General features: G+C 44.8%; 2 protein-coding genes across 6 annotated transcripts in view; both read right to left on the bottom strand.

The window, feature by feature from the left end:
- Positions 1-1,884, bottom strand: part of LOC146348541 (C4b-binding protein alpha chain-like) — a 111,656-nt gene extending 109,772 nt beyond the window's left edge. For 3 of the 5 annotated variants that reach the window (XM_084853393.1, XM_084853392.1, XM_084853394.1), the window contains exon 1: positions 1,621-1,743. In XM_084853393.1, the coding sequence (XP_084709519.1) occupies positions 1,621-1,696 (76 nt within the window). In that variant the 5' untranslated portion in view covers positions 1,697-1,743. Of the gene's footprint in view, positions 1-1,620 lie in introns of all 5 variants that reach the window. The other 2 variants (XM_084853391.1, XM_084853390.1) reach the window with 2 other exon arrangements.
- A 5,045-nt stretch (positions 1,885-6,929) lies between these two features.
- Positions 6,930-24,300, bottom strand: part of LOC146348540 (membrane cofactor protein-like) — a 103,793-nt gene continuing 86,422 nt past the window's right edge. Inside the window, exons 10-12 of the mRNA XM_084851674.1 lie at positions 18,169-18,235; positions 15,976-16,063; positions 6,930-7,097 (exon numbers count right to left, since the gene is read on the bottom strand). Of these exons, the coding sequence (XP_084707800.1) occupies positions 16,057-16,063; positions 18,169-18,235 (74 nt within the window). The 3' untranslated portion in view covers positions 6,930-7,097; positions 15,976-16,056. The remainder of the gene's footprint in view (positions 7,098-15,975; positions 16,064-18,168; positions 18,236-24,300) is intronic.

Raw genomic sequence — 24,300 nt, 5'->3', positions numbered from 1 at the left:
GCTTTCCCACAATTTCCCCTCTTTTTTCTTACAGCAGAAAATCTGATAAGGAAGACAGCATAGCTGAAAAATTACTTTTGACTATTGGCACTAGGACCCTTCCATATGGAAGCACCCCAAGAGATGACTAGAGCATGAACCACAGTTTTTGCTGACATGCCAGAGAGGAAGCCATTTTATTTTACTTTATTTGCAACATTACAATGGGAGCAATGGCCTAAATGGAGGGTAAAGGAGAGAAAATAGTCAAAGAGTAAACTGAATATTTTGAAAAAATGAAGTTATATCTGATTGTACATTTCCACCACACAAAGACATGGCAAAAGAGGTATCTGTGCATTTTTCACATATGGTGGTGTGCAAACTTTTTTCTACAGTAAAATATTAGCATATGAACGTTGTTGTCTGTGAAGGAGGCCCAAGACCAACGCACAAGGTGTTTATAATTTATTGGCCTCTGTGACTACGGGAAAGAATATGACTTACACATGTGTACAAGATCAACCCACAACCAGAGTCAGACAACATCTACATCTCCAGCTCCAAATTGGTTGAATTAACTCCATCCCACAAAGTTCTGCAACGGCTGCTTTTTGACAGAGATCCATATCTCCTTCACAGAACTAATTCTCCAAATTATTTAGTTTTATGCATCATTATTCCCCATAAGTTCAACACTGTATTCCCAGGATGGATGACAAATAAAATGAAAACGTATAAAAAATATAGTGAGATTCAAACAGGTTTGATACCAGTTTAAATCTGTGATTAAGATATGGAGCTTTATTTGTTTAAAATATTTATAAGCCACTTTCCGAATAAATAGACTCTAAAGCAGCTATTTTCTTCTTATGTTGTGGCAATGCTACACCAACAAACTGGAACGAAAATATGGAAATAAATCGGATAGCTACGAATGGACACAAAAGCAGCAAGATTAACAAGGTTAACGGTTCGTGTTTTCAGTTGAGAGTCAAAAGGAAGCAAACCCTGCATCTGGCGAAGTCGACTGTAATCTACAAAAGTTTATACCACAATAAATCTGGTAAAATTATAAGGTACCACACGCCTCTTCGTTTTGCTGCAGCACCACACCTACTCCTCAGAAGCGGGAGGCTTTCCCCACGCATGCTTGCTCGGAAGTAAGCCCTCCGCACGCAGAGAATGGCGGCCGGGAAGAGCAGTTCCCCTCCGGGGGTCTGCCGATCCCGATCTGTTTCCGTGCTAAAGGCTCGCCGGGAGCGCAGAGCGGGAAGCAACGTGCCCCGCCGTATGAGGCCCCGGGGCGGCCTCTGGCATCGCTCGCGCTCCCGCCTGCGGTCGCTCCCCAGGCCAGTGGGGCCAGGGCGGCTGCGGCTCGAAGCCGCGCGGCGCCTGAGGCGAGGCGAGGCGAGGCTCGGCACCGCCCGCACGGGGGGCAAATTCATGCCGGCCTCCGGCGCCCGGAGACGCACCCAACAGCGCGAGGGCACGCGCGCGAAACGCCGGGTGTTTCCCGCGCGAAGCGCCGGAGGACGCGCGCGGAAGAGGGCGGCCAACGGAGCGGACGTAAGGAAAGGGCAAAGGGGCCCGGGCGGCCGCCGGACACCCGCGCTGCGAAGGGGGCCGTCTCCTACCCACCTGGCGACGCCTGAGGCAGCACCACCAGCGTCAGAATCCCCAAGAACCACAGAGGCCTCCCGCTCGAGCGCTGCATGGCTCCGCGCTGAGGGGACGCGACGGCGAGGGAGCGCTCGGTCTCGCAACTGCGCATGCGGGCGCGGAAAAGCGTTGGGAGACGAGCGGGATGAGAAGCGCGCGCCGAGCGGTATTAAACTTGTGGTTTTTGCAAAGGCTGCCGATTGTTTTGTATAGATACTTCCGTGTTGTTTCATGCCACTCCCCCCACCTCGGTGAAAAATGACAGCGGTTGTAGACAGTGAAGAAATTCAGCGTTTTATTGTAGTTATGTTTTGACAGGAGATTGTAATTACGTTTGTTGTTGTCCATCTTTTTCCAAACTAAAATCTTATAAAAACTTCCAATTTTAACATTTTTTAAACAATCTTCGCCAATGTAACGTCATACAGTGCAACCCTATACTTGCTTACTCAAAAAATAGTCCCACAGAATTAAACGAGGCTTACTCCTGGGTAGGAAGGTATAGGATTGCAGCCAGCTTACTACTCCATTCAGCCAGCTGGATGAGAGGGCGGACCTCTGGCTGAGAGGGAATGGCTTGTGCCAGTCCAGCATTATCCCATAAGAACATAAGAGCCACATCGGATCAGACCAAGGGTCCATCTAGTCCATCACTCTGTTCACAGTAGCCAACCAGATGCCCATGGGAAATCCACAGGACAAGAGTGCAACAGCACCCACCCATCCATGTTCCCCAGCAACTGGTGCACATACTGCCTCGGATACTCAAGGTAGCATAGAAGCATCAAGACTAGTAGCCATTGGTAGCCTTAACCTCCATGAATTTGTCCAATCCCTTTTTAAAGCCATCCAAATTTTGTGGAAGTGAATTCCATGTGCTGTCTGAAGTACTTCCTTTGATCTGGCCTGAATCTCCCACCAATCAGCTTCATGGGATGACCCCAGGTTCCAGTATTATGAGGGAGAAAAATGTTTCCCTATACATTTTCTCCAGACCATGCATAGTTTTGTACACCTTCCTACTGATATATTGAATCTGTCATGTTAATTTTAAACATTTCAATTTTGAATTTTTATTGAATTGGGATATGCGTATCTGCATTATGATAGCAGTGTTAACCAGACTATGCTTTGAATATAAAAAGCAGGATATGAATATATCAAAATAATTAAAATATTGTGGGAAAGGCTGAAGCTGAATAAATTACAATAACCCTGCAGTGTTTATTTGAAGTATTATTTTTTTTTATCCAATGTTATGTATGTAGACAACCAAAATATTTTTATTCATTTAAAATATTTCTTGGCCACCTTTTAGGGTAGAAGCCTTCCCAAGACATCTTACATTAAAATTCATATAAAAAAACCCCCAATACTAAGGCGGCAAACATTCATATAAAAACAGACACAGCAATAAAATATTACTAAAAACCTACAGCATAATTGCAGCTATATAGCAGAACAGTCCAGTAAAACTGTAAAGGGAAGGCCAGAGAAAACAAGCAGATCTTCAGGGCCTTTTTAAAGGTTTGCAGTGATGGGGCCTGACAAACACACAATGATCAGGATTGTTTAAATGCTGTAGTGTATCCCACACCCAACCCAGAAACATTTTGTTTTTATTCCTAACAAGATTTCCCACAAAATTCCTCTGATAAATCAACATGAATTGTTCCCCTCACTCTTCCCTCACCAAACCAGTGCTCAACTGAATGCAAGCATAATTGTACTTTTATTCTTCTGACTGTGTGGAGATCCTAAATAAAATTGAAAGCCAATTTTACTCATTGAGTAAAATTGTGTTATTCAATGAGACTGTAAACGACTATAGTAGTTGAAGCAACCACCAGGCGACAACTATGTTTTTTCAGGGTTCTGCTATAAATGTCAGGGATTAAGAGAAGATGGGTTGGGATGGGTGGGCTTGGTTCATGACTGTGGTTTCTTTGCTCCACTGTGGTTGTTGTTCATCAACTTGTCCAGAGCCACCTGATTGCCAGGCTGCAGGATGGGACACCCTTTCTCACGCACGCGCACACACAAAGAGCCAGCCACCTCACACATCAAACTCGCACATACATAAACACCATTCACACAGACAACGCACAGGCGATACCTAAACACCCAGCTACACACCTAGAAGACACATATACACCTAGACACTGCCCGCCCACCTCACACACACATAAGAAAGCCCCATGCTGTCCTCCCCACCTTCACACTGCCATCCCAATCCTGGATTCCCTTGACTTACCGCTGTTCAGGTGTTCAGAAACTGACAACAGTAAACATACAAGGAGGGGAAGCACACTTGCCCCGCCCCCTCTGTTGTCACTTTCAGTACCCCCTACATGTGGAAGGTGATTGTGAAGAAGAGAGCCTCCTGTATCTGTAGGGGCTCTCCACTTGATCCGGAAGGCTGATTTTCAAGGGTATAGTTAACATGTGAACAGAATTTGGAGGCAAGGATATGTCTTCATTGTGCTACTTCAAACTGTGGATATCTCTTCATCTGAACCTGTTGCATAGTATTTGCTAAAAGAGCATGATGCTAGCAGAATTGAGTCTGCTTTCAGCACAGAACTCAGCCCTGGAATTTGTGCCTATAATAACAGACAATGTTAATTTTGTGAAGAGGGCATTTTTCTTTACCATTTAGAAATTGCACACATACAATTGGGATTAAAAGGCAGAATTTTCAGATTGCAGAACAATTTGATTTAATTTGATTCAGAGAACGTTTCCAAAGCCATAGTTCAGGGAAGATGAGGGGACGACAATAGCAGAGAATATTAACAATGTTCAGAGGCTACTTTTCTTCACCACTGAGCAACTGCATCTCTCTCTCTCTGGAACTAGTTTTGAGGAAGTCACAAGCCACTGCTTGCATGACTAGTTCAGTTGAATTTTGTCACTGTTTGCATGACCAGTTGAAAGTATTTTGTTGCCCCAAGCTGCTGCAACAAAACAACTGAAGAGATGCCATCCCAGATCCCTTGTAATGCTGCACAGCATTGCCGTGCTGCAGTACTTTGATTCAAGAATTGCACTTCAGTGTTCTCAGCAACAGTACAAGGGCTCCTGAGCTATGCTTTTCAAAACAGGTTAAGTGCTGTTTCAACAGTACCCCTTAAAATATCGCCATTCCTTCAAACTGCTTGGATTGATTATGCAAATAGGCAGCCTGGATTACATCCATATCTAAGGACACAATCCTATCCAGATAGGTGGCCGCCTATCCAATGCAGGGCAGGAGAAGCACAGAGGGGATCGTTCCCTCCGTGCTCCTGCTGCCCTGCGTTTTCAGCTAGACAGCCGATTGTGGCTGTCTAGCTGCAGAAGGGCAAAGCGGGAGAGGAGGCTGCTGTACAACATATTGGATGTGTCGTACAGGCATTTCCACCCTCCCTGCCCTGGAACGCCCCGCAGACACACCCCTTTTCAGCCACTCCGCAGTCCTCTTGTGAGTGCAGAGGACAGGGCTGCTCCCCGCTGCCTCCGAGGTAGCGTGGAAGTGGGGGAAGGTCAGTTCTCTGGGAACTGACCTCGGAGTGCAGGGTCCGAGGTTGGTTCCCAGAAAACAAGACATCTTATGGCTGTCTAGCGGCCATAGGATTGCTCCCTAACACAGGTAAATCCAATTTGATGTTTTGCAGGGATGAGAATAAGATAAGATTACTAAAATTAAAAAGTGCTGATGCAAATAGGGTTCATGCTTTGTGCATCACCTTCTCAAGAACATCTAGCTAGAAGTAGTTGGAGGCAGAAAGCTGGACTAGATGTCAGGTTGAGCAAAATAATTAATAGTAGTACATCCATCAGAGAATTAACATTTTAACAGGTGTCACATTGAATTTTCTGTGACGGCTACATCGCTGAGTGTCTTCAATAAAAGTGATGTTTGTAATGAAGATATGCCCCAAGTGTGGTCCCTCCACACCAAATTTGCATTGCAAGTATTAGCTACAGTGGATACAAGATTGCTGCAGTGATTTATGATCCAACTATTTCCATAGTGTCGATTATCTTAGCCCACTGTTTTATATGATAACTGTATTTTGTTTTGGTTTAATATTTGGGTGTGGGCATGTGATCTCTCTGAAAGATAAATGTAATGAAGGTGTTAAGAGAATGCTTTGCTTCCTGGACTTCTCATAGTTGAATGTTAAAAATGTCCCTTCTTGTTTGTTTTGTGCAGAAAAGCTGTAACTTGATAATTTAATAAATGAGTAATGGCTTTCCCTTGAGGAACACTAGTTCATTGATTTTCACACCAACACCAAAAGCAGTGAAAGAGCATACTCACTTAACCCTGCAGCACACACAGTACAAATATAATAAATTAAGGGCACAATCCTATGCAGGTTTAGACAGAAAAAGTCCTACAAATCCCAGCATTGCTGGGAGCTGTAGGACTTTCTTCTGTCTAAACTTTCATAGGATTGTGCCTTAAGTCATTTATAATAGGACACTCTTTTAACAGTGCCTGAAACTTGCCACCTGAGGTGTAATGATAGGGCAAACTCTGCCTAATGATAGGGCCTAAGAGAACTTGCATAACATCAGCATATAAGACAGAAGATTATTAACCAACATCCATAGGATCAAGTGTGCTATGGTGATAAAGTATGTTTACTGCACTGACCTAAGAGTAAGAAAATAAGCTATGTAAAGGAAAGGAGTAAGACGGGAGGTCTGCGTGTATCCATGAACTGACCTTCCATCTCCTGCTCTCCATGCTACTCATTGGTAAAATAAATAGCTGGATTTGGGACGGAACATAACATAATCTTCAGAAATAGATACAATTCGTCTCTTGTAGCTTTGAAGTAGTCCATTTAAACGAAGTTCCTAAGGGCGCAATCTTATGTCCCCTAGACAGCATCTGGAAGACATAAGATATTTGGTTTCTGGGATCTGAGGTCAGAACCAGGGCTCCAAACTTGCATGCCCAGGAACTGTGCTCCCCGCCCCCTCCCCTCCCACCTCATAGTCAGCACGGTTCTCTCTGCGCCAGCTAAGTTTCTACACTCGGAAACAGAGCACAGAAAGGGCATGTTTGGGGAAGATGTATGGAGAGCCTTGGAGCAGATACTAAAATATGGAAGACTGTTTCCTTCCTTCATTGTGTCCATTTGCAACTTCTAGTCCTTTGGTGGTTCCCTCCATGTGCCAAGTTGAATTTGCGAGGATATGGAAGCCCAACGTTTTAATAACGCTCAGCCTTGGGTATTTTCTGTAAGTGATGTTAAAATAAAAACATTGGGTTTTCCCCATACAAGCATTTTGTACAAGTTTTTTTTTCTTGCTGAGTAGTGTTTTCCTTGTTAAGTACATTAATCTGAAAGTGTATGGAAATTCTAACAGTCAATATTTGAGTACCAGATATCAGGAACAGGAAAATGCCATCATCTTCATGACCTGTTTGTGAGCTTCCAGAAGTATCTGGGTGACCACTGTTGAAAATACAATGCCAGACAGTTGAAGCGTTTATTAATGATACAACAATATTTTCCTTATGTAAATCAATAAAATAAAATTAATTTAATCTCACTATGGATTAAAGTATAGCTTACCTACTATGTTTTGGATTTTTAAAAATTCAGATAAATCCCATAGAAAAATGTTTGTTTCTTATTGGATTTAGGCTATTAACTGCATTAAAGGCTCAAAGTGGCACAGCATCTAAACACCATCTGAAGAACTGAGATTTATGATTTTATATTCACATATAGGCTTTATTTTCCACAAAGCAATATACATTAAAAAATCACCCTTACCCTTACCCGCACCCTCAAACATCTATAATTTGGTGGTTTCCTTGATTTTGTACATTTTCCCCCATTTTGAAAGGTTACAATGCTTCTCCCAAGGCTTAGTTACTGGAAATAAAATACTATGCTGGTATTTTCGACCCCACACCTTTGTCTTTAGCCCCACCCCCACCGGAATGAGGCCCGTGAGTGCTTATCCAAAATTGGATTTGGCCCTTAAAACAACATTTAGTAGTTAGCCAGAGTGTTTGGTACTGTAAGGTACTGCCATTTCGTGGGGGAAAACACAGTACAATTCTATCTTGTTGTTGTTTATTCGTTCAGTCGCTTCCGACTCTTCGTGAAGTCATGGACCAGCCCATGCCAGAGCTTCCTGTCGGCCATCGCCACCCCCAGCTCCCCAAAGGTCGAGTCCGTCACCTCCAGAATATCATCCATCCATCTTGCCCTTGGTCGGCCCCTCTTCCTTTTGCCTTCCAATTCTATCTACTCAGAAGTAAATCTATCTACAATTCTATCTACTCAGAAGTAAACCTAACTGACACAATCACCAAAGCCCTTCTGAAGGGTGCATCCTCTCAGGCACAAACATGCAGTGTATATGCCTGATGATGGCTGAGGGCTGAGATCAGATGGCAGCCTGATAGAGCTCAGATTAAGACTTCTCTCAGAAATGCCTTGGACAGTAAAACTGCCCTTATCAAATGAACATAGACTCCTGGCAGAACTAGCAACCAAGAGCTTTTCTAGCTGAGGCTTTTAACCTGCCATTTTACTAGGGATGGCGGAGAATTTCTCCCCGAAACTTCGGGGGGCCGAGCGCCAACGTGTTCGGCCCCCCGAAGAAGTTTTGGGGAGAAATTCTCCGCACCCCCCCCGCACCCCCCCCCCGGGATGGGACTTACCTTTGCTGAATGTCCCTCCCGGCGGTGGGTCCGGCCGGCGGTTCGGCGGGTGTTCATCCGGGGCGGGAGCGGCAGCCGGTCTTTTGACCGGCTGCCGCCACTGCAGTAAAAGAAAAAAAAACAAAAACGCCCCCGTGATAGGCTACGTGACGATTAACGTAGCCTATCACGGCTGACTTTGCAGATCTAGCCATGATAGGCTACGTTAATCGTCACGTAGCCTATCACGGGGGCGTTTTTTGTTTTTTTTTTAACTTTTGAGTTCGCGGCCGGGTGAGGCGAGGCGCCTCCTCCCCGGCCTGAATTTCGGCCGGGCGAGGCAGGAAGCCTCCCCCCCCCGGCCTGAATTTCAGCCGGGCGAGGCGGGAAGCCTCCCCCCCCCGGCCTGAACTTCGCGGGGGGAGCAGCGAAGCGCCTCCCCCCCACCGCAAACAAGCTTTGAGGACAGGTAAGTGACTTTCGTCCACCCCTACATTTTACTGCTGGTTCTGTTTACGGATTCTTTGTGAGATTAAGATTGGTATATTAACCATGAACAACCCATGAAGAGAACTGATGGTTGTTGGGTTGTGACCTGTGGATTGTTCACCATGGTTTGTTATCACAGCTGGGTTCAGACAACATAATAACCCACGGTTCAACGACAACACACCTTCAACCCATACTCAATCCTCGAGTGTGGGTTACCATGTTGTCTGAACCCAGCTAGTGCTAGTTAAGAGCTTGCAACCTGCCCACCTTTGTTTGCACCAGCCTGCAAGTGGGCCTGACTGGTGAGTGAATACCTTTCACATTCCCAGCTCTAGATGTTATGTTTCTCAGGTCTCTGGCTTTGGGGGTCAATCCTGTGTAGGGATGCTTGAGGAACTCAGGGGGGTCCATTTTCTAGAGTGAACTCACTTGATCCACAGTTTCCAAATGAATATGTGTATCAGAATATAGTCCACTCTGGAATTCAAACTCCTACCAAATCCTAGGGTTTGGTCAGAGGGCTGTTTTTTAAAAATAAAGTCTTTCTTTACAGGTTCTAGCTGCTGGAGTAGCTAGAAAATGCATATGCATCTGTAAATGGCCCTGGGAGCAGTGATGGTGATCCCATGCCATCCCTCTCAAGGACACTGTGTGGAAGAAAAAAGATGATGCCCCCATGTACCCCCTCCTTTGCCCCAACTGCTCAAATATCACTGCACAGACTCTTTGGGAGCGTTCACACATCACACTAAGCCACCCTGCAAATACTGTAAGGCGTCATAGGTTAGTTGTCCGCTGAACAACGCACGGTATTCCTGAAAGATAATTCATTTTGCCGTGTCTTGTTCTCCCTCTCCTTCCCCCTCAGTCCTCTCACCAACTCTAGCACATAACCCTGTCACCTTTGCAGCAGAACCCATCTTGTCTCCTCACCCCAGCCCCCTTCCTGCTCTGATCTTCACCCTTTTCAGAGCACTTACTTCATTTGCCCAAAAAAATCACTGCTTTAATGGAATAAAAGTGGAGCTGGAATAAGTCCAAAAATTGGCATCATAGTAGGTGCGTCCTCAGGCATGCACATGGGGTGATGGCCATTTTAGATGTCATCAACTCCAACAGCTTCTTGATCTGGACAGATGAGTTGTTGGGACTGACAGCCATGTCTGTAACAAAGTTAGTTCAAGCTCCGCCAGAGGGTTTAAGCTCTACAAGAGAGAAGATAGGCACAACCAGACATGGAATCTAGGTGAGCCTCTGAGTTCTAGATGACACGCTGATGTCAAGTGTGATTTTGCCAAATGGCCCTGTTTGCTGAGGAGCTTGAGGGTGAAGTCTAAATGTGCCAATAGTTGGTGCCTTGTGGGCACTATAAATAGCCAATCATCTATATATGGGAAGATGGAAATTCCTTGCAGACCAAGATGTGCAGCACCAGCTGCCATGCATTTTATGAAAACTCTGGGAGCTTTGTCAAAGCTGAACAGAAAATTCTGAATGGAAAACACTGGCCTCCAAGGGCGAAAAAGGAAATGCTGATGCTTTGGCTGAAAGGATATGTAAAAGTAGGCATAGCAAATTACGTGGCAAATCATGTCCCAATACGGAGAAGGATGTTGGAAAGATGTAGATGTTCCAGAGAACCAGTATTGGTTGGAGGCCTCCATCTTTCTTGGAGAGGTGAAATACTTTGAATAAACTCTGCAATGTCTTTGGCCCCTAGGCACCTGTTCCATTGCCCCATGGTGGAAGAGGGTTTCAGTTTTCTCTTCTAAAGGAGGGTATGGAGGTGTTGAACAGAAAACTCCATTGAGGGGAATTACAAACGCAATCACATACTTAATGCGAATGACACTGAGTACCTAGTCGTCCATAGTGATGACATGCCAGAAATGATGGAAATGTCTGGTTACAAACATGGGAGCACATACATTTGTGGATGGGGATGGAGGCTTGAAGTGTCTTGTGGTGACTTGAGGCCCAGAAATTTGCAGTAGGAAAGGACTTCCTTGCAGGATCAGAAAGATTATTGTGCTCTTGGGAAATGATGATGCTGGGAGGATTCTCTCTGCGAATGACAAGACCACTGGTGGTAGGAACGTTGCTGACCTATTCCTATGCAGCATGCTGTTGTTCTGTACATATGCATTGTTAAGAGTACCATCAATCCATTTGATGGGTAAGGCCTACCCAGGAGGGCTCCTCAATAAGCCCCAATGCATAAGCCCCAATGCATAAGCCCTGATAAGCCTGATGACCATAAGTATGATGCTGGAGAGTAAAAGAGCCTGCCATGGCTTTAGAGCCAAAGTCTGTCATATGACAAAAGGTGTGGATTTGCTGCTTTGCAAGGCAACAGGCCTGGTGCTGGAAAAGCTCTCTTTGTCATCTCGGGGTGACTGAAGAAAGAACAGACTTTCCCAGAGAAAATGCTGATACCAAGGCATATTGATAGTTTGTGATGTGGAGTGAGGTGACAGAGGAATGAAACTTTTGACCCATTACCTCCAACTTATGGTCCTCCGAATCGGTCAGAACCAACTTAAGTTTCTGCCTCACCTTTCCTTGTTAAGCTTCTACAATTTAGAGCTAGATATTTAAAACACATAAAAGCTTCTGCCATACAGCAAGGAGTAGGAATCTTTTTCCTGGGGCCTATTCTGGACTATGGAGGTTCCCCATCCCACCTGCTGTGTCTTGGGCATCCTTCACAGGCCCCTCCCCAAGCACCGCCCCCTGGCCTAATGGCTACCAGGGGCTTGGGGAGGCGGTAGGGAGAGCAGGATGCAGGGGAATCTCCTTGTTATCTCCTATCACAGTTCAGAGATAACAAGCAGATTCCCCCTCCAATCAGGAGGGGGAACAGCATCCTAAGTACTGTGGGCTTAGCTGGTGCTTGCACATCAGAGGGTGCAGTGGAAGGGGAGCAGAGCACAACTGGGAGTGGGAGAAGCACATTAAGTGCTGTAGGCTCAGCTAGTGCTTGCAGGAAATCCTGCAAACACTGGCTGAGTGTGCTTCATTCTGCTTCTTGTTCCCCATGCTGAGAAGAAAAAGCAGGAGCAAAAGCAGCTTCACACTTACCTGGTACTTGCAAAAACTCCTGTAAGTGCTGACCAGGCACACTTTGCTCCTGCTTCTTGTTTCCTGTGTGGGGAAGGAAAAGTAGGAGCACTGGTGCTTACAGGAGCTCCTGCAAGGTGCAGGCTGAATGTGCTTTCTTCATCCTTTGCCTGCCCCACGCAGGGCAAAGGACAAGCAAAGTCGGCTCCTTGGCCAAAGTGCCAACTGGAAGAACTCCAGCCAGCACTTTGGCCGGAGACCTAATGAGATCAGGGGGCAGGCAGACCATGACAATACTGGTGGGGGGCCCACCATCCGATGTCATCCGAGTCATGGGAGGATCTGGGGGAGTAACCCGACCCACAGAGGAAATATGGTTTCCTAATCCCAGCATAGAGCTTGGTGTCCTCCTTTGGAGATGTATGATTCTGATTTCCCACACTGATGGTCTGGAACTAGATGCCACTTCCAAAGTAAGTGATTCAGAATCACATAAATTCTCGAGTCTGAAGAAGCTGGTACTGAGATTGAGGGAAGTACTGAATGTCCCATACTGAACATTACTGAGGCTGAAGTCATCCCAGAAGCTAAGGGCAGAAATGGAAGGGAAGTGACTGGTTGTTGGTGTGGCGGCCTTGTCAAGAAATCAGGTACCAGTGGCTTGGTGAGTGGCAAGATAGGTATTGCTATCAATGAAGCACTCAGTAGCATGATGAGCTGTAGGATAGGTGTCAGTAGTGATAAAGTACCTGTTGTCAGTATCAATGTGGTGCCCCAAATGGGAACTATAACCAAATACTGGGATACTGGAGTAACTTCTGTAACAAACCATACCTACCTGGGAATTGAAGTGCAGGGGAAACAAGAATGGAGTTGACTGGAGAGACATAGTTATGACCTGAGTGCTGGTAATAATAATCTCAAACTGATGCCCAGAATCCCAGTGAGGACACCTCCTTGATCCCAATGAGATACAAACAGGGCCCTATGATAACTAACTACATTAACGTGAATTGTAGTTGTACTGTTAGGGTACAAGCTAGTCACAAATCTCTCCTTAGATGCGGGTTCAATGGATTGAACCTTCAAAAAAAGACCATTTGGCCCCAGGTGCCAAAAAGCTGAGAGTTGTTTAGTATTGTGTGCAGGAAGACTGTAGCACAGGAGGCAGACAGAGCGGTTGCCTCCATATCTGGACATGGTGGATCGTGAACCACTGATCCTTCCTTCTCCTCGCCTTTCACCATGGCTGACATGCTGAGGGCACTGCCTCAAAATCAAAGGCCCAGCAAGATCCAATACCAAAATTAACATCAATAAAGAAACAAACAAGGCTACTACGCTCAATGACATAACAACAAACAGTGGAATTGCTCCTGAAGTCAATGGTGTCATAGCGTGGCTAGAGAAGACAGCTATAGCACTTGTGACCATTCCAGTAGACCACAATATAGCAGAGATGTCCATGAGGGTGGCCTTAGGTGACAGCAGTGAAAGTGATGGAGCTGAGATGGAGCACAGTCATGTAACTGGCATTCATGGGACTTGAGTTTCCAAGTCCTGGGTATCTGCTGCCAAGAGATCCCACTCCCACAAAATTACCCAAAGGCAGGTGGACCTATTTTGGCATACCTGTTCTATAAATTTGGGGACAATAAGGGCAAGTGTCCTACATATTTTCCCCATATGTTGTTTAAATTATTGTGGAATGCTTTTCCCCCCCCCCCTTCTTTTTCCCTCTTTTTTCCCATTTATTAGTCTTATTTTATATGATGGATTTTGTTGATTATTGTTTAGGGTGTTTTATGCATATTGTCAAAACTAAATACGGGATTTTTTAAAAAAATAAAAAATAAGGAGAAGTGCCCAGCACATGCCCTTCACCCAAGCAGAGAAGGCAACTGCCATGACTCTCCGAAGGACAAAAACTGCTGCTGCAGCTCACACACTTTTTAAATAGTCCCTGCTGCATCATAAGTGCTTGATGGGCACTAAACTCCAAACAGTGTGGCGAGTACTAGATCACGGAGGTTAAATAAAGTACAAAATGTGAGAAAGAACTGAAAAAAAGAGAAAAAGAAAACAATAGGGAAGAGGGGTGGGGGGAGCTTACCTTCTCCACAGAGGAATTTGGAAGAGAAAAAGTCCCAAAGATGCAACCTCTGTGGTGGTCAAAAAGGAACTGAGCAGGAAAAAGGGAGACAAGCCACTTGTCAAGGGCTCCTTGGAGGCCTCTCTCAGTCTAATCCAGTAGCCAAGTCCAGACACAGACAAAGGGATTCCTTTCAAAGCTTTATTCTTCTTTTACAACTTAACAACTATACCGTTTGCAACTAGATCTGAGCAGCACAGTACCTATGCCCTAAGTTGGAACAGTTGGTCCCCGTTTGAAAGGGAATTACTGGCAGACCCCTGAACTTAAGGACTAGGGAGAGTCCCTCCCCTTTTCCCTTGGATCCTCTGGGCGCAGCCGTTGTTTGTGCACCAACAGGGTACTACGCCTCCTTTCCGTGCCCGCCATCTGGCGCCGCTCTCTGAGTCGGCGTTGCGCGTCCACCAAGTCTGCTATCGGCGCTCTGTCACTCCCTGGACTGCTATCTAAGCTAGGAATGCTGGTGGGAGGAATCTCCGTCAGCTGTTGGCCCTGGGAAAGAGGAGTGCGCTCCTCTCCCAGGAGCGACTGCTCTTCCTCAGAATCAGAACTACTCTGGGATTCTATGGGCTCAGTGTCCACCCTGACACCACTCTGAGTATGCACAATAGCGTTTGTACTTTTGGCCTCCTGCCAAAATTCTGACTCTGGGCCTCTGTGAACCATGAACAACTCTGTGGACCAGAAGCTGGGGGCTAACAGTAGGACACGGATGGACAGAACATACATCTCCAAATGTTTTTGACTTCAATTCCCAGAAGCCACTGCCCACATGGCCAATGGTCAGGAATGCTGGGAGTTGACGTCTCAACAATTTGGAGATCTAGTTAATGCCAGTAGAAAATGGCTATCACAATCATGCTAGTGAGCTTGCCGCTCTTAGTGATAGAGTACCAGACTTTAGGGAACTTGTTTTGACCCAGAAATGTTCTTATCAGGAAGTGTAAGTGGGGAATACAAAATAATTCATTTTTTAAAATATCTGTATGAAGTAGTTCTTCTATTTAAGAAACAGGTAAATATCAAACAGAGTTCATTGAAATTTGAGGTTTGACCAGATTTGGGACATTTTCCAGTATCTAGTAATATATTCTTGCTTACCAATTGAATATCACTTGGCAGCTTTGTGCAAGCTTCTGTTAACTACCTTTCCTCAAAGGGTTGTTATGAGGCTAAAATGCCTCACTGAGATTTTTGGAGTAACTTCACAATATAAATGTAGTAAGTATATACAACACTGACAGTTATTTATATGAAAACAGCAATATAATTTATAACGCAGGCATTACATGGCTGTTGCTAGAGTTCCCAGAGTCAAATAAATCAGCTTCCTTTAGATTTTCATATATTGGCACATTTAATATAATCTTGTTTGTTATCCAAAATGATGCTATCTAATGCTACTCTTGATTGCTTTCCATTACCTTCATTCAAAGACAATGCACTATTTATAACTAAGTGACAAAACAAAAAGGAACGGCTAACTGTGCCTACATACTAATGTGTGTAATTAAATTTCAACAATAGTTCCAGTTTCATTTCTTTTTTTAAGGTAGTTTGTAGAAGAAGTAGTTTAAAGCAGAATAGATTTCATTCTTCCCAGGCCTTCTGCTTTTCTGCTCCATATCTCCCTTCCCATCCTACACAGGTTCCACTTTAAGTGCTGATTTAGAGCAGAGAAGTGGTGGGCATGGGAACCCCTTGCTGTACTCTAAATTGCCCTCTTCTGAAGAGGCTTTTATTCTAAAAAGCAGTTGTCAATATTTAATTACATACATCAGACTGTAATGTTTAATTGTTCAATAATCTTCTACTCAAGCTGATGACTACTCTGTAATAAGTACTCTACTTTATAATAATACTCTATAATTTACTTATAATAATTATTAAACTTACACAATTTCCACATTCATTACTATCTGCTTATAAGAACTTTTAATGTTGATTAATGAAATCCGGAAAAGGTACTTACCTGTAACTGTGTAAATGACAGATATAGGTTTGAAGAATGCTGTAATTTACTGTGTGAGCTGTCATACTTCTTTGCATGTGTTTATTTACTGGATGACAGGAAAAAATATAATATTAGCAAAGGATTAATAGGATTTCAGATTTAAACAAAGTCATACACTTTTTAAAAGATGGAAAGTAGAACAAACAAAATATTTCACCAATGTAATTATTTTTAAGGTGTTTAAGGGAGAAATCCTGTGGCCCCTAGACATTGTCTGAGAGGCCATAGGATACGGGGGATTCCTCGCTCCGAGGTCAAGACAATGGTCCAACCTTGGAAAGGGGAGTCAGAGATCAGACCCATTCCCCCACCCCTTCCCAGCCAGCATGGAAAGAACTGCTCCGGCTGCCCTATAACCTCAGAGAGGGGGAAAAGGGGGAGTTTCAGTGGGCAGGGAGGGAAGTAGAGAGGCCAGGATATTAGCTATCCTGAGGTTTCTCCAGTCTCCATCCCTCCCCCTCCAAAGTGTCACCACTAAAAAGCCTGTCTAGCGAAAAATACAGGGCGGGAGGGTAGGGAGGCAAAAATTGCCTCCCCTGCTCCTCCCAGCCTGCACTGGATGATAGAAACCTCCAGGTTCGAGGGCTTCCGATCATTGAGGGCACAATTGACAGGATTGCGCCCTAAAGCTCTAGACCAGGAATGGGTCACTTGTGACCCTTCAGATGTTTAGGCCTACAACTTCCATCAGCCTAGCAAGCATAGCCAATGGTGAGGGATGATGGGAGTTGTACGCCAAAACATCTGGGGAGCCAGAAGTTGCCCACCCCTGCTCTAGATGCAGAATCTTCCCATTTCGGAAGGTGATGTTGCATGGAATGTGTTTTTATTGCTTTTTTCATAAAATGTATGTAGCACATGCATGGCAGGGAGCTTGGACTCTTGTGGGACACAACACTGTAAGATACTATCAATGCTGACAGTGGCAGAAGCCTTTGCCCTGAACAGAGTGTTGCCTCTGTTCTTTAATATGCATGTAACAGCCAAAGGGGCATTCAGGGTCAAAAGAAGGGGATGAGAAAGAGAAGAAATAAGTCTAATCTACCCAGTTGCCTTTAATTATAGGCTTCTTAGCTCCTCTAGACAAGGAAATGTCAGGTTTGCTTCACACCACTGTCCTCTTGGCTGTATTGCAGGAAAGATCACTGCTCCTACTGCTTTCTGTTTTCTCTCTGCCATGCTGGGCCAAATTCTGCCACTGCTACATCCTCCCCTTCTAGCAGCCAAGTAACTGCTTAGGTGGCTGCTCTGCCTGGCTTGTTCCCTGTTGCTGGCCTGTCACAGAATGGAAGTACTGGGGTAAATATGGCCATGCCCCAAGGTTAGCCACTCTAGCGCCCTCCATCTTTCTGGCATCAACAGCATACTTAACCTCCACATTTGCTCTATGTCAGGGAGTTCTCTGGTTGTGTCAGATGGAGGTAGCTCACTGCCACAAGGCTGCCTGAACTGCAGCAAGGTACCAATCAGACAAGGAGGACTCCCTGGCCCAGAGTAAGTTGAGGCCACAACCAGATAGTCTGATCCACCACGCCACATATAAAAGCAACTGTATCGTTATGGAGAGAAGGGCCTTTGCTGAAGTAATTAATTCAGAAGGGGAAATTGGAAATATCCTGTGGCCCTTAGGATGTTATCCTAAGAATCATAGGATTGCTCTCTAATCTGCTTACAGCCAGTGTGGTGTAATGGTGAGAGTGTTGGACTGGAAGCCGGGAGATCTGGGTTCTAGTCCCTACTTGGCCATGGAAGCTCACTAGGTGACTTTGGGCCAGTCACAGACTCTCAGCCCAACCTACCTCATAGGGTTGTTGTTGTGAGGATAAAATGAGAGGAGGATAATGTAAGCCGCCTTAGGTTCCTTGCAAGAGGAAAAAGGCAGGATATAAATGCAATAAACAAACAAATAAATCTTAAAATTAAAAATGCAATGTGGGTGTTCTGTTTGCATTGCCCCACTGGTTAGACAGCCTAGCTCGTATCAGCTACCTGGTCAGTATCTATGCAGCAAAAAGAACAATCACACTGCACTTCAGACAATACAGCATACTTTTTTCTCTGCATAGAGATTATCTCTGTGTATGTAATATGTGAAGTGGTGCTTAGAAATAAAAACAGAAATGGGAAGTCTGGCAATAACAGACTTTTTACCTTCGTTCTAACCACCATTTCCGATAAACGATTTTGATTGCCAGCATCAATATAGGTAACAGGCATGCTAAAAAGAAAAAAAAGCCAAGAAAAAAAAAAACACTACGCTATTCTAGTAAAAAAACATGGATGCAAGATCAAAAAAATGCATAATTAAAGACGTCACACTTTTGGAAACGTTCTTCAAATATTATTCAAGGATAAACAACAATCTACCTCATACCTGAATTTTATAGACAATAACATGCAACCTGCTGCCATTTGTTGCTAACAAGTCACTCCAAGAACTGATCTTATTATTTCTGAGCTAGTAAAAACTACACATGGTGATTTCACCACCTGGGTTGGGTGAAGTATGGGAAGCCATTTGAAATAGCTACCATGCCGACATCTCTTACGTTACTATAATATTACCGGAATCATTCTACCTTTGTGAATTGTTTTATTGAAAAATAAAACTGAATGGAAAACTTTTTATAAAACCAACCCTAAACATCTTTCCTTAAAACCAAGTCCTAGTGAGTTCAGTGCCTTTAATAATACACCTCAAAATTTAAAAATCAAAATCTACAAGTTTCTTGTAGCTTTTGGAAGCAAATATGAAAATAGGCAAATAGTGATCAAAAGTTTTGAGCACCAGTGCCAAAGTTTTGAATGTAACATTGTACACACTGTTAGTTCTTTGTAAATGTTCAGAACTAGATGTAACAAATAATACTCCTATTTCTTTATTTCTGGATTTATATTCTACTTCAAAACTCATTAAGTTCTCAATGGAGAATAAAGGATAGATATAGTTGTAGCAGCAAAGAGAAGTATTGGCGATTTGATAATTTCTACATAAGAAGACAGGAAGCTGCCTTCTACAAAGTAGGGCCATTTGGTCTATTAAGCTCAGTACTGTCCACATCAGGGGTGCAGAACCTCAGGACCAAATCCAGGCCTTCAGAGGTCCCAACCCAGGCCTCCAGGTTCCCCCAAAGGCCACACCCCCTTCCCCAGGCCCTATCCCTTTTTCCCAACCACCAACAGTTTGGTAATTTTCCAGCTTCTGTGTATATTTTCCCCATTCTAAAAGGTTGAAATGCCTCTCCTAAGGTTTAGTTACTGGCAATAGGAACTTTAAGCTAAAATATGCTGATATTTTAGGTATTTCAGCCCCAGTCCTTTTGCCTTCAGCCCTACCCACCACTGCGGCCCCCGAGAGATTCTCTGAAATGGAATTCAGCCCTCAGGCTGAAAGAGGTTCTGCAGCCCAGTGTACATTGCCTAGCAATGGATCTCCATGGCTTCAGGCAGGATTCTTCCTAGCCCTACCTGGAGATGCCAGGAATTGGACCTGGAACCTTTTGCATTCAAAGCATGCACTCATTATTCCTGCTTAAAATTAACTTACTGGCCAGAATTTTGAGTCCTGGGCCTGTCAAGTACCCAGCCCCTGGCTTCCTTTGTAGTCAAGCTGGGTTTTCAGTCAATTACTTTTATTATGCAAACTACAAACAAACAGGCCTTGCTTCAGGCTACAGACAGTATCTTTATGCAGCAGTTAACTGTAGGCTTCAGGTAATGGAGGGAGCAATCCTATGGCCACTAGACAGCAGCTAGATGGCCGTAGGATATGTTGTTTACTGGGAAACAACCTCGGAGCCTGTGCTCCGAGGTCGGTTCCCGGAGAACCAACCTCCCCCCACTTCCACACTGTCTCGGAGGCAGCACGGAACAGCCCCATCTTCTGCACTCGCAAGAAGAGTGCGGAGCGGCTGGAAAAGGGTGTGGCTGGGAGAGTCCAGGGCGGGGAGAGCGTAACTGCCTGTACGACACATCCTATGTATCATACAGCAGCCTCCTTCCCCACTCCGTCTTCCCACGGCTAGACAGCCACAATCTGCTGTCTAGCTGAAAAAGCAGGGCAGGTGAAGCGCAGAGGGAATGATCCCCTCCGTGCTTCTCCTGCCCTGCTTTGGATAGGCGGTTGCCTCCGAATTCAGAAGTGGCTGCCTATCCAGATAGGATTGCTCCCTAACTGGATGAAAGCACCATGAATGAGAGTTGCTACTGAACTACCACTAGTTACTTCAGTCCCCGCTTCTCAGACTAAATGGCCTACCCCAAAGTGGGTCTTTCCATGGAGTTGTCAGGGTGGAAACTGAGCCCATAGCACTCCAGAGCAGTTCTTATTCTGAGGAAGAACGGCAATCCGCGGGAGAAGAGCTCACTCATCTCTCACAAGCACAGCAGCTGGCATTCCTGGGATAGTGACCCTGGCAGTGAGAGAGCGCTGGAGGGGGGCTTGCTGGATGCTCAGCGCAGACGCAGGGAGCGACGACAGATGGAGGGCGCGGAAAGGAGGCGTAGTGCGCGTTTGGCGCTCAAACAATAGTTGCGTCCCGAGGACCCAAGGGAAAGAGGGAGGATCTCTCCATAGCCCATAAGTTCAGAGTCTTCCTGCACTTCTCCTTCAAACGGGGACCAACTGCCTTACCTGGAGCTTAGGCTACTCTGCTATCTACCCCAGTGCAGTTCCTAGCTTAATCGCTAGTGATTAGTATCTGTAAGAGTCATTAAGTAATAAAGGAACAAAGCCTTGGAAAGAATCCTCATCGCCTGTGTCTTGAGTTGGCTACTGGAGGGGACTGTAAGAGGCAGCTAGGGCGCTCCTGACAGGTGTCACCTCCCTTGCTGCAAGTCTCTTGGAGCGCCTCATGACCCTGTGTTACTCCTCACTTTTCATGTGATGTCTAACCCTTGGGTCTCTTATTCCCACCCACTCCTCCTCCTCTTTATTAGAAGTCTGCATTCCCACACATTCAGGGGAGGACCCAGCCTGGCTATCATCCAACTGATTAGACTGCAGCTGCAACCTTGATGCCTGGACAACTCCTTCTACCTCCACCTCCCCTTCTGACTCAGAATCAGTTCCTGTGTCTTCTTGGGACACATCTACAGAAGTGCTGGGCTCAATCCCTATAGGGCCACTTCCAAACGTCAAAACAGTGTTTGGGGGACAGAGACTCCATCCCAGTTTTCTTCATCCTGCCTCTGCTCCTACTACACTCTATACTGTTGTTCCAACCACTACTTACTCTTACCCTCACCAGGGAAAAGTATTTGAGATGGTGCTAGTGCTTGGAGTGCTTGCGTTGGTTCCTCTATAAAAGGGGTATACAACCTTTTTGGTCCCAAGGGCTGCATCAGGTATCTGCTGGGGTGCCAAGAGCTGTACATGGGCATGCACACACACATGCATGCACATGTGCACTCATTCAAACAGATACACACTACACACACACACACACACACACACACTGGGGGAGGGAGGAGCATGTGGCTGGCTTCGACACAACTACTGCATTACTACCACAATTGCTTTGGGGTCGTTGCTGGAGGGGAGGCTGCAGCCCGCTCCCCACCCCAGATGAGCTTGCTGCTTTACCAGCTGCTTTGGTGTGGCAGATTATCTTCCAAGAGACGTTATGGGAGAAACTCTTGGAGGGCTTTATGGTTCCTGCCATAGAAGCTACTTTCCTTGAATGTCTTCAAAGCATTTTTTTCTGTGGCGGCAGCAAAGGCTGCGGGTCTGGGGCAGGGGGCAGCAGACAGAGTTTGGGGGGGTGCCTACAGCCCATGCTTTTTGTACCCCTGATCTAGGGAGATGCCATTTATTTTTTTAAAATGGCACTATACCAAAGAAAAGCTAGCACCAAGTGTTATCATGAATATGATTCTTCCCTAGAGAGGGAGAGTGTAGCAGATGGAGGCAGCTAGTGACAGGGAGTGCCTTCAAGTAAGGATGTGCTAAAAACATGGTGCTGCGAGAGAGAGGCTATACCAGAAGCAACTTACTTCTCTTCTGACATGGTTAGTCCTTCATGTGGGATATGATTCCAAGGACCCAACTTGTTTTTTTTAAAAAACAGAAACGAGGGAAACTAATTGCTCTATTTTTACAAACACTTTTAATAAACCAGAGATAGTGGACCAAAACTCCTGGCATGTCACCATCCCATTTATAATGTGGAGGGGGGTGTTCTGACAGTTTTCAGGGGATGGAGTGAAACCAGGTGGGGGGAGGAACCTAAGGGCTTTTACAATGATGGTGGCAGCAGATTTTGTTCTTCCTTTCTTTAACCTTCACAATATGCTGCTTCTGGCAACAGCAGTTCTTTTCAAAATGCTGATTGTAGCAGCAGTGTAGGAAAAACAGAACTCCGGCTGCTATTCCCCCTGCCATGGGCATCTGAAGGGGGCATTCCCCTGCCTTGGATGAGCCATAATTTCCAGATTCCCAGCATTAATTAATTTATTTTAAAAAGCAAGTCCCTGGCCCTAGTAGAACCTGAGATAACGAGGCAAACTATGCAGACAATATTCTGCCCTTTGTTTGATGAGAAACCTGCCAGCTTTTGTTCCTGCCTTTCAGTGTTTTTTGGCCAATGAATAGTCTTTGAAATTTAGGATTGACAACTAGGAATGCACAAATAGCCATACAGACAAACTAGAGTGGCACACCCAATGTCTGGAGAAGAAGTCATGGGACGGGGGGGTTCTTCTCTGATTAAGAAGTGATCGCGGACCCATAGAAAAAAGTTAAGAAATCCAGGATTTTAGTGTAGTTGTGACTGTGCAGTAGTGTGTTTATCCCAAAACAAAATGTAGTAGCACAGATAGGGCTGTTAATGACTTTTCTAAATCAGTTCTTATGTCATACCAAAAAAACCCTCCCCGAGTTAGTAAACATTAAAAAAATTAACCTGCCAATGTAAATAAAATCCATTATTATATTCATATTGAAGAGGGCATGGCTGTGGCTGAGAGTGTGCAGGTTATGCCAGCCCTGCAAAGTAGCCCGATGTTATACCCATATTGCTGGGGGGGGGGGGGGCATTATAAGAGTGTATGACAACCCTGCAGTGCAGGCCAGTGCTGTTATCCATTTTCCTACAGTTCTTCTTAAAAGGGGAAATGCAGTTTGGAGGGGCTGTGAAGTTGACTGTAGGGGAAAGGGTGAGGGAGTGATTAATTGCTTTGCCACCAGTGAGGGGAAAATAAGGAGACTCTTGTTGACAGGGAATTAGGCTTGCAAAAACAGCTTGTAGGGAAAGTGTTAATCTCCCATCACCGGGTGCCATGTTGCAATCAACCTTGCAGCCAGCCTTCTGCATTTCTCTAAAAACACTCTGAAACAACCATGTGTGGTTTAGGCTCCAGGCTGTTGAACAGTGTTTTAAAATGCTGCAGTAGAAGTTATTATGCCTGCACTACACCTCACCTGGTCACTTTCTGTCAATGGCTGGTTTGGATTTCCAGCCAAAAGTACCCTACCCCATCCACATTAAAAAAAAAAAAAACCCCTCTCAGGTCACAGCAAAGGTCAATCTAGTTCAATTATTTCCTTTTAGAGTCATTCCTAGCCCAAACTAGTGCTCAGTTTCCTTCAGAAGCCTCATGCTCTATTGCTTACAGTTGCATATCATTTAACATTGGATGATATAAAAAGTTATTAGAAAAATTTCAGCTTTTTGAAAAGTGAGATAGCAAAGCAACTTGAAGTGAGACTTTTAAAAAAATATGGAATGCTTATTTTATACTTTTAGATTTCCATTTACATATTTTTTTAATGCTGTCACATTAGAATCATTCTGCAGAAGGCCAAGAAATTATGAGAGGAGAATCTGGCTACTGATACAAGTATGATTGAAAAAATAATTAAAAGAAAGAAAAGACGTAAACTTCCTCTAGTATAAAAAACCTTTTTCAAAGGTTAAAAAATTAAAACACTGTCAAAGTAAGCCCCCTTCAGTAATCCTCCCCCCCCCCAAATGAGTCAAAATGTGTGTCCCTTCCGAATCATAACATTTGGGGGACAATCCCTCACCCAATTTAGGCAAAATGGTATTCCACAGAAGGTTCGGCCCATTCCTAATTTAATTGCTAGAGGCACGATTCAACCAATGTAAAACATTTTTAAGGCCCAGTAGTTTCATCAGGAGAATTAGGCATGGGCTTAAATCTTTCCAATAAGCGAAACTTTAAAATGCTTAGCTCTGTCTGGGTAGTACCCCAGCTTCCACACACACACACACACAGGGCAATATATTTTGTTACTGTTAAAAAGCATATGAAATTTTATCA

The sequence above is a fragment of the Heloderma suspectum genome, chromosome 4 (genome assembly GCF_057233095.1).
Source record: "Heloderma suspectum isolate Gila_16-S chromosome 4, 16-S_ref, whole genome shotgun sequence".
In the NCBI taxonomy this organism is placed as follows: domain Eukaryota; kingdom Metazoa; phylum Chordata; class Lepidosauria; order Squamata; family Helodermatidae; genus Heloderma; species Heloderma suspectum.
This window is presented reverse-complemented; position numbering and strand designations above follow the sequence as displayed.